At 36.3% G+C, this 13,931-nt stretch overlaps 1 protein-coding gene across 1 annotated transcript in view; it reads right to left on the bottom strand.

Annotated features, from left to right (window-relative positions):
* NUP205 (nucleoporin 205) overlaps nucleotides 1-13,931 on the bottom strand; it is a 50,563-nt gene that overhangs the window by 19,030 nt on the left and 17,602 nt on the right. The window contains exons 13-25 of the mRNA XM_080629752.1: nucleotides 12,825-13,007; nucleotides 11,596-11,646; nucleotides 10,789-10,998; nucleotides 9,873-9,972; nucleotides 7,983-8,120; nucleotides 7,538-7,727; nucleotides 6,791-6,911; nucleotides 6,215-6,296; nucleotides 5,639-5,803; nucleotides 3,529-3,653; nucleotides 2,483-2,597; nucleotides 1,340-1,489; nucleotides 396-470 (exon numbers count right to left, since the gene is read on the bottom strand). Of these exons, the coding sequence (XP_080485878.1) occupies nucleotides 396-470; nucleotides 1,340-1,489; nucleotides 2,483-2,597; nucleotides 3,529-3,653; nucleotides 5,639-5,803; nucleotides 6,215-6,296; nucleotides 6,791-6,911; nucleotides 7,538-7,727; nucleotides 7,983-8,120; nucleotides 9,873-9,972; nucleotides 10,789-10,998; nucleotides 11,596-11,646; nucleotides 12,825-13,007 (1,705 nt within the window). The remainder of the gene's footprint in view (nucleotides 1-395; nucleotides 471-1,339; nucleotides 1,490-2,482; nucleotides 2,598-3,528; nucleotides 3,654-5,638; nucleotides 5,804-6,214; nucleotides 6,297-6,790; nucleotides 6,912-7,537; nucleotides 7,728-7,982; nucleotides 8,121-9,872; nucleotides 9,973-10,788; nucleotides 10,999-11,595; nucleotides 11,647-12,824; nucleotides 13,008-13,931) is intronic.

The raw sequence follows: 13,931 nt of genomic DNA, 5'->3' as shown, positions 1-13,931 counted from the left end.
ACAGTGTTTTGTTGATACTCAGAAACACTGTAAGGAATCTGAACTTACTTAGCTTTTATACTCTTTGCTAAAGCTAAACATGTTTAGCTTTACCAACAGTCTCACTGGTTTAGACTGCAACCCTGCCATGCTGCCCTTCCACAGATGGGAAAGGGAAACAGAGGAAAAGGGAAACAGACTTCTAACTTCCTTTCCAGTTCAGAATTTCCCACTCACTCCAACCATCTACATCAAGATTCTAAAATTAGTTTTTTTACCCACACTAAATAAAATTGTTCTAAGTACTGCTGCTGCTTAGAAAGTCTATCATTGTCTTTTTCAGTGTCCTTTCCAGAGCTGGCCCTCCCCCTATTCAGAAAAAGTTTACTGGGTCAGTAAACGGTCATAATGTTTACCTTTGGAAGCAGTATCAAAGTGGAGAAACCCACTGACTGATCGACTTTCATCTTCCATTCCTCCTTCACCATCACCTGAAAGTAATGAAACATAAGTATTTTTTTTAAAAAAATACCACCTACTTTATTAATACTGAAAAAGACAGAGAGAGCACACACTGACAGGCCCTTCACATGGAAGTCTTCTAATACAGCTTTGATTCTTAATAAAATGAAAACAATACTTATCTCACAGAAGTTGGCCAATTATCAAATACAGACTAGACAATACTAGAAATACCCAAAAGGACACCCCATCTTCCAGTATGAATAATGCAGCTGGATGAACTCTGTAAAATGAGTAGGGTATTTAGACACATTTCCCATACTGAGATCTCCACAAAGACGAGAACACAGTGCTCAGACCTATAAAAGTGAGGGAAAACACCATATTGCTGCAGCTCATTATTTTCTAGTTATTCTGTTTATTTTCTTCACTTACAGAGTTTTATTACCACCTGTTTCTCTTTCCATTGATTCATTTTTTCCTCTGCTCTGAAACTCTGAAATCTTGCCTTCTTATTTAACATTGCATTTTACGTCATATTGGGATTGCTTTTGTAATGTTATAATGTCAAAAAATTGACCTGTAGCTACTATCTACTATCTGAGAGAGGGTTAGAAACGTGTAACAGACAGACAGAAGTTAGGACTAAGAAAAACTTTGTCTAAAACAGTTTACTAAGGAAAACCTTCCACCTCTTCTACACAGTGACAATATGCCCTAATTTGTCTCACTTCAGAGTCTAAAACACCATCATCTTTCTTTCCATCTCTCCAGTGGCAATTCCAGACCTGATACCACAAATGAATTGTCACAAGCTCATGGAGAAAAGAATTCAAATAAAGCCCCTCACACTTCCATTTATTCAAGCTTATTTACCCTCACAATAAATTCCTCTTACCCAAGTATGGTTTCACAGGCATGTCATCAAGCAGCAAATGCAGTAGTCTCTGCGTGTGGGAGCGCTGGCGATTCAGTGATGTCACTCGCATTTCTATGGCTGCAGTCTTCATCAGCCAAGACATCTGGTTCAGTGTTGAAATTTCATGTTCTGGGTGGAGATAAGGAAACAGTTATAAAATTGAACATAAATAATATTACTTAGTCCAAGGAAAACATTTTTCATTTGAGAAATGGTTTAGAGGATGTCATTATCTGCTCACTGTTTGTTTATGGGACAAAATGAACATGTCGTTATTGTGAAAACAAATCATACACATATATGCAATTAAGAGTATACACATATACAAAAAGTCTGGATATAAATGTACTAACAGTCTTTGTGGAGAATGCAGTGCTTCATGAGCAAATAGGGTCAGTTCTCATTTCAGTGAAAAACATCTACGCAAAATAAACTATAACTTTCATCAAAGTTGATAAGGCTTGAATGTAGGTCTCTCCAAGAATCTCCATATTCTATATTCATCTAATTTAGATTCTTAAGTTACAATCGAATTATCTAAAGTGCTTTACCCATGCTGGATACATTTGTGTGAATGCTAAGTTTACTATCATTTAACAAAGAACTAGTGGTCAAGCATCTGATAAACTGAGTAAGTAGATTTATTCAGTTTAAGACACCTGAGAAACTGTTTTGGTCTGAGACATTAAAAACATTTATTGGCTTAAAAATTAACGCTGTCACCAAACAAAATTACTTTATTCAAAGGAAGGGAAAACACAGATTGTTATAACCGCCAGCCTTCTATTCCCTCAGTTCTTCACAGCATTCTTACTTTTCAAAAATATTTTGTTCTGTAGCATAATCTAACAAAACTACAACGACAATTGAAATATCAATTAGGATTTGCTTCTGGAGACTTGATGCATTTGAAAATTTAGCACGCTTTTACAAAAGTTCAGTGCTAATCATCTAAACTTTCCAAATAAGCAGAGTTCAATTTCTACAGAATTAAAAGGTTAGCAGAGGTAATAATTAATTCAGTTTAATAATGCTACCTATATTTCTTCTTCTGTGTTCCTAGGGAGTCAAAAGACAAACTGGATTTTAAACATGCACAATCTTATCTTAGTATAAAGTTACCTTTGACAGAAAACGGCAAATACTGCAGCTGAGTGAATAAGAAATCCTGGCTGGTCCTCAGGTATCTCATAGTTGGACCTGACGTGTCAGAGCATGCACACAACTGATAGATCACCTGACAATCAAAACCAGTAGACAGCCATTTATGGAATTTATTTTAAAAACAAACTAACCACCAAATCAAAATATGCATAACACTGTTTTACTGCTCAAATATTATTACCTGTATTTACAGTAAGTTTTCTACTCCAAAGCTGAACATATTATATATAATAGATGCTGAATTATGGCATTAAAGGAGTACCAGTGTATAGACGATTCCAATGGCTATTTGTTCACATGACACCATGTAAGCCTTTCTGTCTGCTCAGCTCACTTAAAAATGAATGTCTTTTTCCATCTCCAGGTTCACCAAGACAGGAAACACAATCTTTTTTTCCTCCTCCTGCAATACGGCCTCTTTCGCTTTTAATAGTGTTTAAAATCCTGTCTAGATTCCACAAATTTTCAACATAATATAGGTGTGCATTCGTATGGCTATATGATTTAAAGCTAAAAATCAGCTACCTTGCACATATGCCTAATTCAGCTGTCTTCCTCATCTCATCTCCATAGACATACGTCCATACATTCTGTCACTGCTACAGAATAAATAAGAGAATTTTATTGGCTTATTTGGAATTATCTGTTATCTTACTTGCTGGCAAACTGCAGTTCCAAAATTAAAAAAAAAAAAAAAAAAAATGGTATATGGTCATAACAGATTCAGGGGCTTGCCAGAAACATTTAAAACATCAGTTACACGAGTACATCCCAATTCAAAATTCTTCATTTGTGCAGATTCTTTATTTTCTCTGTTGCTACAAAAGAATACTTTTTCACACAGGAAATGGTGAAACAGAAAGAGTTCAAGGTATATAAAAGCCTAACACATGCATTTTAAAAATGAAACAATTACCAAAATCATCAGCAATCTGTATTCACCAAGTAGCTAGTTTAATTAGAGCCTATTTTCACAATATGCCAACAGAAAATATGCTGAATACCTGGTAACAGAGTTCTGCAAGATGAGGAGATTCCTGAACCGCTGTAGGCCCATTCCTTGTTTCAGTACCCTTCTCTAGTATGTTCAAAATAGCATGAAGGCAAGTCCGTGGGCAACCCAAGACACCTTAAAATAGAGACGTAATTTCTTAGCATTATTGATCTTACTAGCCCTCAGAGCAAATGTAGGTTAGTACACAGAATTACAGAAACTAAATTGTTCAGATACCTTGTGCTGCACTACACTGCTCCACAGAGCTGCAGCAAAAATACCTGGCAGAGTTTTTTTCTCCATTAATTAAAATGAAAGACGGAGCTGTGTTTCAGCAAAATTATAATGAAAATGTTTATTGTTAACCTGTAGGCTTTTGAGATGCTAGTGAAAGAGGATAAATTATGCAATCAAAACTTAAGAACTTTTCCTTCAGTTCTATGAAAAAGATTCAATTATTCTTTAATATTCTGCATGAAAATACAAATTTCTGCTCTTAAAAACTTTTAACTGAATACTCAGTTGACAATTTCAAAGAAGAGCTTGAAATTCCTGTCTTTATTTTACAATTACAGCCATTTTATGACTAATGCTTCCAGAGGCACCTGATACTGCAACCAAGGGGAACAGGAAGGAGATTTTAATACTGAAGTCAAAATCCTGACTTTTTGCTTTCTTCCTTTAGCAAATTAATTCTTTAATTAACCCAGAAAGATATCCTGACACACTTAAGGCATCAATAACTGCAGTTCTTACAAGGGAAATCATCTTTGTTTGGCACGTAAAATTTATGCTTTAGTAGGAAATTATTATCTCATGGCAAATGGCTTATGGTCATTATTTTTTCACATTATGAATGGGATAATTCACAGATGTGCACACGACTCTCTTATGGCTTTGAGACAAAGTCCCCTGTCACTGCACCTAACATATGAGACCCTGTAAAATTGTGTGGGTGCAGATGAGTTACCTGTATCACATAACTACAGAATTTCAAAATACCCAAAACATATACTACTGCAATTGAAAGCTCCTTTGCAGATGAAAAAAATAAGTTGGCATTTCTTTTTCATCTTTCTGATACATCAAATAACTTCAAGACTGTCCCCCGTCCCCCCCCCATAAAATCTAGGTCCTATCTATCCTTCATTTATAACTATGAAAGACCGAAAACTGCTGGGCCACAGCATCCAATACAAACCTAATGAAAAATATTCTTCTCTAAATAACTAAAATGAAATGTTTGTTCAAACGTGTTCACATAAAACATCCTTTAAAACATCAGAGAAAATCTCGAACTTTAGACTGGAAGGGATTCCATGATGTCTCAACTCCGAACTACTGTTCAGTTATGGTATCAGACCAGACTGTTCATGGCTTGTTCTTGAAAATTTCCAAACATGAAGACTCCTTGAACTCTCTGGCCAAACCACTCCACTGTTTCACTGTCTTCATGGTGAAAGTTTCTGCTATATCCACTTGGAGCCTCTCATTTCAACTTATGCCCACTGTCTCTCCCTGACACACACCTCTGAAGAGCCTGGCTTCATTTTCTCAGTAGCCTCTTTGTAGATATTCAAAGACTACTACCGGGTCCCCCCAAAGCCTTCTCTTCTCCACTCCCTCAGCTTTTCCTCATAGGCTCAGTGCTCCAGCCCCCTGACCAGCTCTGCTGAACTTGCTGAAGTTTATCAATGTCTGTCTTATAGTGAATACAAGTTAGAAACTGAGGAGGCAAACGACACACATACTAACATACTATTTTTCTCACCATTACAAGAAATGTTACAAATGTCACTTCTGTTGCTTTAAAGTTCATATTACCATATATATATTCACACGTATTTATAGATACAGTATAGGTATCATTTCCCTCAACAACTCTAATTTCAAGTCTGTTCCAAAATCCAATTTAAACAAAGGATCAATCCTAATGCTGTTTAAATGCTGCATCTGGTAGCAACATATCTTTTAATTTAGCTTTTGAGGAACTGAAAAAGGCCAGTTGTATTATTCTTAACATTAACAGGAACTGCTTCTCCCCATGAATTTTCCAATAAATATTCTCAATATTGGTAACAAAACAGATTAAATGCCAGATCAGTGTTTCCTCCTCATACCTGGATCTTGCAGATTTGTGGTGCTGACAGGTTTCTTCAGTTCATATCCCAGGAGATACAGAGCAAGGCTGGGAGGACTACACTCAAGAGAGGTGATAAGGAGATTCAGAATATGGATCCTTGTTTCATGATGGATTCGTGCCTGCTTCTTTTCAGGCTCTAGCTCTTGATTTAAAAAAAAAAAAAAAAAAAAGACGTGAATAATGAAGTGAAGAAATCTATTTAATGGAATAACCCTCAGAGCCTTCTTGTTAAATAGAAGAAAGCGAAGGCATCAATTTATATTAGTACAAAGGGATACAAGACTAAAATTTCAAATTACTATTAATACAGCTTTAAATAATACATCCAGAGCAGTGTTGTCTTCTGAAAACACACTCAGTTTGTGGTTGGCTCATCACACTGTGGACATACATTAACAAGACATTGGTGCTTCTCATTCACTTAAAGGTCCAGTTCTACAGAAAACACAAGAAAACGGTTTTCTGACTTAAAAGCACTTTCTTCACCTCCCATTAATTTAATTCCATACAAAAGACAACTACATGAGCCATTTTTAAGAAGCCTTTTACATACCCTCATCTGGATTAATTAATTCCTCTGCATCTTCATTGTCCAAACATTCCACAAACCCAGCCATCAGCTTCTGGCTAATACTCTGTATTCAATAATGAAAGGATGAAAGTTAAGAGGATTTTAAGTGTATTAAAAAGAATACCTTTCATAGTTCCCTGCATATAAGTTGACATTAGTTCTAGACAAAAATTATATGACCTAGTTAATAAGCAGGAGTTAAAGAGTTATTGCTGTTCTAAACATAGGTTAGCCACTGAACAGAACAAAATCTGCTCCTGATACATATGATAGGTTATCCTCATAGGTTGAAGACTATAAAGTCAAGAAAAAGTCTTACTATCTCAAAGAATATTGTTCTTTCCCTTCTTGCAAACATTAACAATTTTGGGATTCTTATTTTCAATTGTAGTTGCTTTCACAATGCCACAGTGAAAGACTTGTTAGAAGTAAGTAGATATAAGACATATATAGTTTTAATATACTTGATCTAGAACCCTGTCCTTAAAAGTAACACTATGGAATACTAGTATTTCTCCACCAGTTTCTCTTTCCAGATCCAAAGAAACCACCACTTACCTGATCATGTGTGAAATCACCAACTAGCTTTATTTGAATGTTGGAATTACAAGAAATACAGCACAAAATCTTAGCACTTTCAAAAGCCAGTTCAGGATTGCTGTTTCCATGACAAAGATACCTTGAAAAATACAAGATTATTGAAATGAATTGTTGAGAATTTTACTATTTCAAAATGGTAAGACGCAGATGAAAAATTAAACAACATTTAGAACTAAAACATTCACAAATCAAACTACATGAGATAACATTAAAGCTACAAACCAACCTTAACTCTATATGAAACACTTAACACTCCTCCATTAAAAGAAGGGTACTAGGCTAAGTAGGGATAATAATCTCTTCTGGAATTTTTACCATTCTTTTTATCCAAAATCTAGCACAAACACTACAGAGTAAGTTAAAACAACTGGTCACAGGCTCAAAGCAGAAACATGGAGAAAATAACTTCAGATCACACAGAAACGCATGTCACTGAAGAAACAAAACTAGCTAAAATCAACTACTGCATGGACCCAAAACACACAAGATAAAAAAAATTAAATATGAAAGCATCTTAAAAGGCTTGCGTTTTTTAAACTATTTGTCAACTAGTGTTATGTGAAAAAAGTAATATAATTGAAAGACAAAAACATGTATGATGCTCTGTGCAAAAAGAAACATTGGATAGTAAAACTAATGACAGGACTGGGACCCAAACACTTCTGTGCCTCTGAAAATCCTCCCTTCTCAGTACTTCACACATACCGAGCAATATTCACCACATGATCTGCCTTTTTAGTGCGAGGATTGATTCCTTGAAGCAGCTGCTCCAACGGTGTGACAATAAGGGAAAGGTGGCTCTCCCGCAACAGATCCATAAAAAGATTCTCCTTCTGCAGGGTTAAGTTTAGAAGTGCAAGGCAATACTGTACAGCTTTCTCTAAATGCTTCTTACCTGCAGTGCACAAACAACAACAAACCATAAGAAAATCAAAGAAGCAGTTAAATAGACTGCATTCATAAACCTCATTCATCGAGCTTTGCAGTTGAAAAGAACTTGTCAGTTGTTTACTCCTAGGAAAATACCCCCCAAAACACACTTTTTAGATGCAAGAGAAACAACATGCGGTTGAAGATACATAATGTCAGCTTTAAATCCTACGCAGTATGCATTTTAACTTCATACAAAAAATAAATTCCAGGCACATACCAGGAAACGGAGCGTAAGTATCAAGCTGCTTAACCCCTTCTTCCAGCAAACAAAAGGACAGTTCCAGCATTGGGGACTCATTCAAGAGATGATACATCAAATTGAATCCAGGTGGTTTGTAGGCTATTATTTCTTCTCCTAAAGAAAGGAGGGGAAAAAAATTAGTATCTAATACAAAAGACATCGATTACTCAAGCTAGCCTGAGCTACAAAATGTAGCAGTCCCTGTCATCGTAAGCAACATCTAAACAGATGAAACATACTGCAAAGTCTTCAGAGGTTTTCTTTACACATAAGCCATTTAGGGAAGTTCAAAAGTTTGGGAAGAATGGTAACAGCAATTACCAAGTCTTTTCAGTATCTAATAGCACAATTTCAATTTTATTCAGTTAGACTTTTCCTAAGTGGGTTTGACCTTGGATTCAAATCCACTTTATACCACACTGGAGCTACATTAAATGGTTTTGCAAGATTGAAAAGCAACTAAGACAACTTTGCATCCCCCCCCCAAGCCTGTATAAAGACCCTGGATAAGGGAAAAAGCACTCCAGAAATCAAAGCTGGGAAGGTCCACTGAATCCCTGATGCTCATAGTGTACAGATGCTTGCGTGCCTGTTGTAACAATCTATGCAAAAATGAAACTACCAGCCTAAAACTCAAAGGCCCTCATAAATCAGAATGTCTACTGAACCCCTGATGCTCATAGTGTACAGATGCTTGCATGTCTGTTGTAACAATCTATGCAAAAACAAAACTACTAGCCTAAAACTCAAAGGCCCTCACAAATCAGAAGTCAAGGCTAATGTTTATCTCGTTTCCTAGTAACCTATAATTTGCTATAAATTATAGTATAGGATAAAAGAAAGACAGCAGTAAATAATTTTTCATATGCAAGTAAGAATGTGGGTGAAGTTTCTTCTTGGCATCAGCTTAAACAATCCCCTTGTCCTTCCGCTCACACCATGTCTGTACTGCTGCCTGACACACCAGTAAGGCATGCCACTGTGCAGTCACACACTGAATCAGTTCAAGAAATTGATCTAGTAAAAAAGAATGGGTTTAGCCCATTTCTCCAGCATACCATGTAACCCACAAATAATCACACAAGCTAGAGGACTAGCTGAGGACAGGAATTGCTCAAGCCAGTTAGGCTGTCAAGAACTGTTTGTCAAAGTACAGGGCACAGAGGCCTCTCTGATTGAGGCAAGCTCACTGGAGAGGTATGCCTTGAAGTTGTCATTCACTTACAAAGTGGCTCTTGCAGCTTTCTACTGCTACAAGCCAATCCACAGGCATTCAATGTTAAGAAGAAACTTTGTATTAAGAAAAAAAAAAAAAAACACCCCTGCAGACCAAATAAGCCTTCAATTTCCTATAACGATGCATCTGCCATCTACTTCAGCCTTTTAAATAGTTGTCCAGAATTAAATTACTTCAGATCATAATTCTGCTACTACTGTCTGCTCTGAATAATTAATATATGAATAATACTAATATTAGAGGATGTATCAAAAATACTGACAGCTTTAAATTAACCCTGTGACTAGTGGTGATTTAGATGTAGACCAAAGAAATATAAGAGGAACAAGCCCAAAACCAAGGTGCTTTTTAAGCATCAAATGCTGCTCTTTAATCAAATCAGCAATGCAAGAGACAGAAGTCATCCTCTTAGTAGACCTATGGAAATAGGAAATAGTGTACATGAAGCCCTACTGAATCAACAGCTTAACTTCTGATAGTATGTGGATATTTATTGAATGTTTTTCTATCTTAAAGCCTTGGTCTAGCCTTCTACCAGCCTACTTGCAATATTAAACATCACCAGACAGAGACAAGAAAGCAAAACAAGTTACAGTTCTGTTGGCCAGTGAACAAATGAACAAGTTAACCTTGTAACTCCACATATTGGTCCACAAAGTCTTCAAGTTGAGGTTCATAGTCCTGCAGCAATTTGTAAAACACTTCCAGAACTACCTCAGCTACTTCCCACTGTAGATAACCACAAAATGAGAAAAAAGTCATACACCGATTAAGACTGACACTGCAGCAACAAGATCAGGAAACAAAGAATACAATAGGTAGTGCAGTGATATACTGGATCAGAATTATCACAGGACTATCTGACTCTGAAATGCTATCCAACAACAGTTATAATTCACCATGTCAAATACTGTCAAAGACCAAGCTTTCTTTCTGAAGTGAAATGGAACACCGAAAGAGACTGATTGCCTATTTTAGGCTCTATTACACAATACACATATCAGCACAGTGAAACTACAAGGAACAAAGTCTTATTAGGTATGCAGCTAATAACAGATCATTAATAGCTTCCAGGATACAATTTGGCATGCACTTTCATCCAAATGTATCATAAAGGAAATTCAAATACCATGGTTCAGCAAGTCAGAAATATTCTATAGGTAACACTGAGGAAAGAACAAATCTGACTTGCAGATTTGGGCATGCAATGCACAGAAGTCATTAGCCATGTAGCAGAGTTGCAGATCCTGTACAGAAAAATTGAAATTTAGCAAAAATATATAATTTTTTTTATTAAGGATACTTTATAGAGGCCCTGTAGAAGTAGTTCATAGATCCTAATGACCCAAGAGCTGACAAATCACCTGTTCACAGAATCAAAATATTATGAGGTTAACTCCACATCAAACTGGTACAGCCTCTGAAACAAATGTAAGCCACGTCAGCAGTGCAAATCATTTTAACTACATACAAAACAAAAACAAACAAACAAGAAAACCCCACAAAAACAAAACACAAACAAACAAAAAATAAAACAAAATTTACTTTTTCAGCAGCTCTCCGGTAAGCTCTGGTGCGGAATCGGAGAAACACAGAATCCCTGAGGAACTGGAGATAGGGATCAAAGCCTGGTGGACGGAGACCTGCTCCCAAGTTAGAGGGGAATGAACTCTCCACTAGTGTGCTGATGAGTCGACAGAAGGCACGGGTTAAAGGATATTCCTCGCATCGGGACTCAATCTCATTCAGTTCAACCTTCCCAAGAGGACAGCAAAAACAGGAGAAAAATCATAGACTTTGAAGGTGAAAGAAAATGTGAGAACAGATACTATAAGAGCATCATCCATTAATTATTTTACAGTGAATTGACTTTGCTGCATTTTTGTTTACGGTACATCAGAAACACAGCAAAAGCAGTGAAGCAACAGTAGAGTTATTTCAGTTCAGAAATACATTCTTCATTCATTTCTGAGCTACTAAGAGACATGCCTCAACATTTACATACTTTGCTTTAGTTACCACTTATTAGAAGTGAAGTGATCTGTACTAAGATGTAACAAAAAGTGAGGCCTGTTTAGGGAAATAGGAAAATCTTAATAAAAAGTGCTCATGAGAAATTTAAGTGTTCAGATGCTGCTCTGTTACTAGCATGAAGCTGCACTAGATTCATAAATAGATAAAGTTCGCAGAAATTACAAGCAGGCTTGAATGCAAATTAAGAAGCAGTAAGATGACAGTGCCTACTCAAAGGCTTTCCTGTGGACACAGCAGCAGATACAGCCCCTGCAAGTGTTTCCTGAACTCATACGCAGAGTAGTCCGAGAAACTATCTAGGTACAGAAAAACCCTCACCTCAATACCAATTGCTTGCCTCTGGCCTGGACTTCTCACAGTTTGTAGTATCTTCAAAACGGAAAGAGAAATGGAAACAGATGTGAAACATAAAACAGTACATTACAAATCATCAAAGTTCATCTATATCATTTCCATCAGGACTAAAAGGTTCATCACTTTTCAGCTGTAAGAAGAGGTTTCCCAAATCCTCCTTTTTTACCTTTTGGTAAAAAGCTAAAATTTCTCTGTCTGAGAGGCTGGACTGTATGTTGTAGACTTATATGCTTCTAGCTTTGCATCCTCAAAGATCTGCATTATGTTTATTGTTAAATAAAATAAAGCACAGAAATACTTTCACATTAACGACTTTTGTCTTGTATTGGCTAGGGGAAAGACATTTACTTTGTTATCTCTTACAACAGTACCTTTTAAGGAATATCCTAAATTAGCAAGCAAAGGAGAAGCACTTAACATACTATTACAAGATGTCATTACTGTCAGGGTCTTTTTATTAGTAGCTAATAAACCAGCACTTGCAGTTCAAATGCCTCAAGTTTTTCAACATAAAACAGCAACTAGTCTGAACCACAATAGACTATAAAATAAGCCCATCCCATCATGATTTTTTAATTACCAATACCAAGAACATTTTGATTTGATATTCATCGTCCTTAGGATTTATATTTAAAATTTTTTCTCTGAAATCAAGACAGAAAGGAAAAAAAAAAAAAAAAAACTTTCTTAAAAGGTAGGGCTTTTAATCCATATCTGACTTTTGCCATCTAAACGTGAAAGCTGGCAACAATATCCAGTAAATTACTATTAACTTCCTCTGAAAACTGAAAGCCTGAAAGTGGAGCTTTTTTGCCTGTCCTTTCTTTCTATCAGCATGACTCACACTAGAACAATGACACGAACAAAAAAAATCTCAGAAAACCCCTGCAGAACATTTATTACTGATGCCATACACTGGAGAAAAAACATACCGAATGCACAGGACTGTCTGTTAGGAAACCTGCATTTATGTAAAATAAGCACAGCCAATAAGATATCTGAGGCATAAAACCATATTGTCATTTTTAAGATCAAGTCAAAGTAAGAACTGCATTAACTAAGTGAAAAAACCCCATATATTCATTCAATGGCAACAAGAAAATATAGGAGGAAATGCAATACTATTTCAAATCTACTGACAATTTCAACAGATTGGGATGCTATAGTTCTAAGCACTGAAAATCCTAAAATACCTGTGTATATTCCAGAGATTGCCAGAGTGAAGCAGCTATTTCAGGAGATCTTCCAAAAGCAGTAAGGGTTTCTAATAGCTCCGCTTTCAAAATAGGAGGAATGCTGCACTGCAGAAGTCCCAGAATGACCACTACTGGTGTCCACTGAGGGTGCTCACAAAGAGCCAAGCGAGCATTCTCACTCTATAGAGTTCAACAGACAACAAAACTACAGATTATCACTTTAAAGACTATTCATGTTTTACAATCTCTACCTCAAAGTTCAGTATCAATGACACTGCTTTATACTTGAAGGTATACAAAACATCAGATGAATAGCAAACCATTCCAAAGCAAACAATTTTCATTTAACAAAAAGCCCAATTTAATAATTCACAAGTACTAAAATTGTGCCTATCCATACAGAAGAATTATGTGCATAACCTGAGCAACCTGGTCTAGTGGAAGGTGTCCCTGCCCATGACAGGAGTGTTGGAACTAGATGATCTTTAAGGTCCCTTCCAAACCAAACCATTCTATCATTCTGTGCTAATATAAGCTTCTCATAACCACCCAATTTTTGTTTGTTTTTCAGTAGACACACATTCATGGACTTAGTCTTATATAGGTTTAAGTACTTACACTCTAGAGAGCTTCTTCAAGCATCAATACAGGGACTTCAATCAATACTTCTATTACAAACTTAAATTGCATTTGGACATTTGCTAGGAACTTATATGAATTTATTTAAGCCTAAGAGCAGCGTCATCACCAGTGTAAACTCATTTGAAACTCTCTGATTAAATACTCGACAGGAACAAGCCTCTAGCCTCATCAAATCATAATTCCCTGCATCTTTAGAACAAATTTACTTCCTCCCAGGTTATAGCTTGATGATATCAGAAAATACTAGTTTTAGAAGTTCCTTTTTCCCCACGCTTATCCAATGCTGACACAACAGCTCACATAGGAACCAAGGATGATTTTTAAAAAACCAAATTAGTTTCACTGATCTGTCATGCGTTTGTGTCAGCAAAACCAAAGGTATCTCACTACAATGCAGAATTTTTGTGCTGCAGAGTCTGGTTGGTACTGAAGAGCTGAATTCCACACTACCCAGAATTATCC

The sequence above is a fragment of the Psittacula echo genome (assembly GCF_963264785.1).
Source record: "Psittacula echo genome assembly, chromosome: 1".
NCBI classification, from domain to species: domain Eukaryota; kingdom Metazoa; phylum Chordata; class Aves; order Psittaciformes; family Psittacidae; genus Psittacula; species Psittacula echo.
This window is presented reverse-complemented; position numbering and strand designations above follow the sequence as displayed.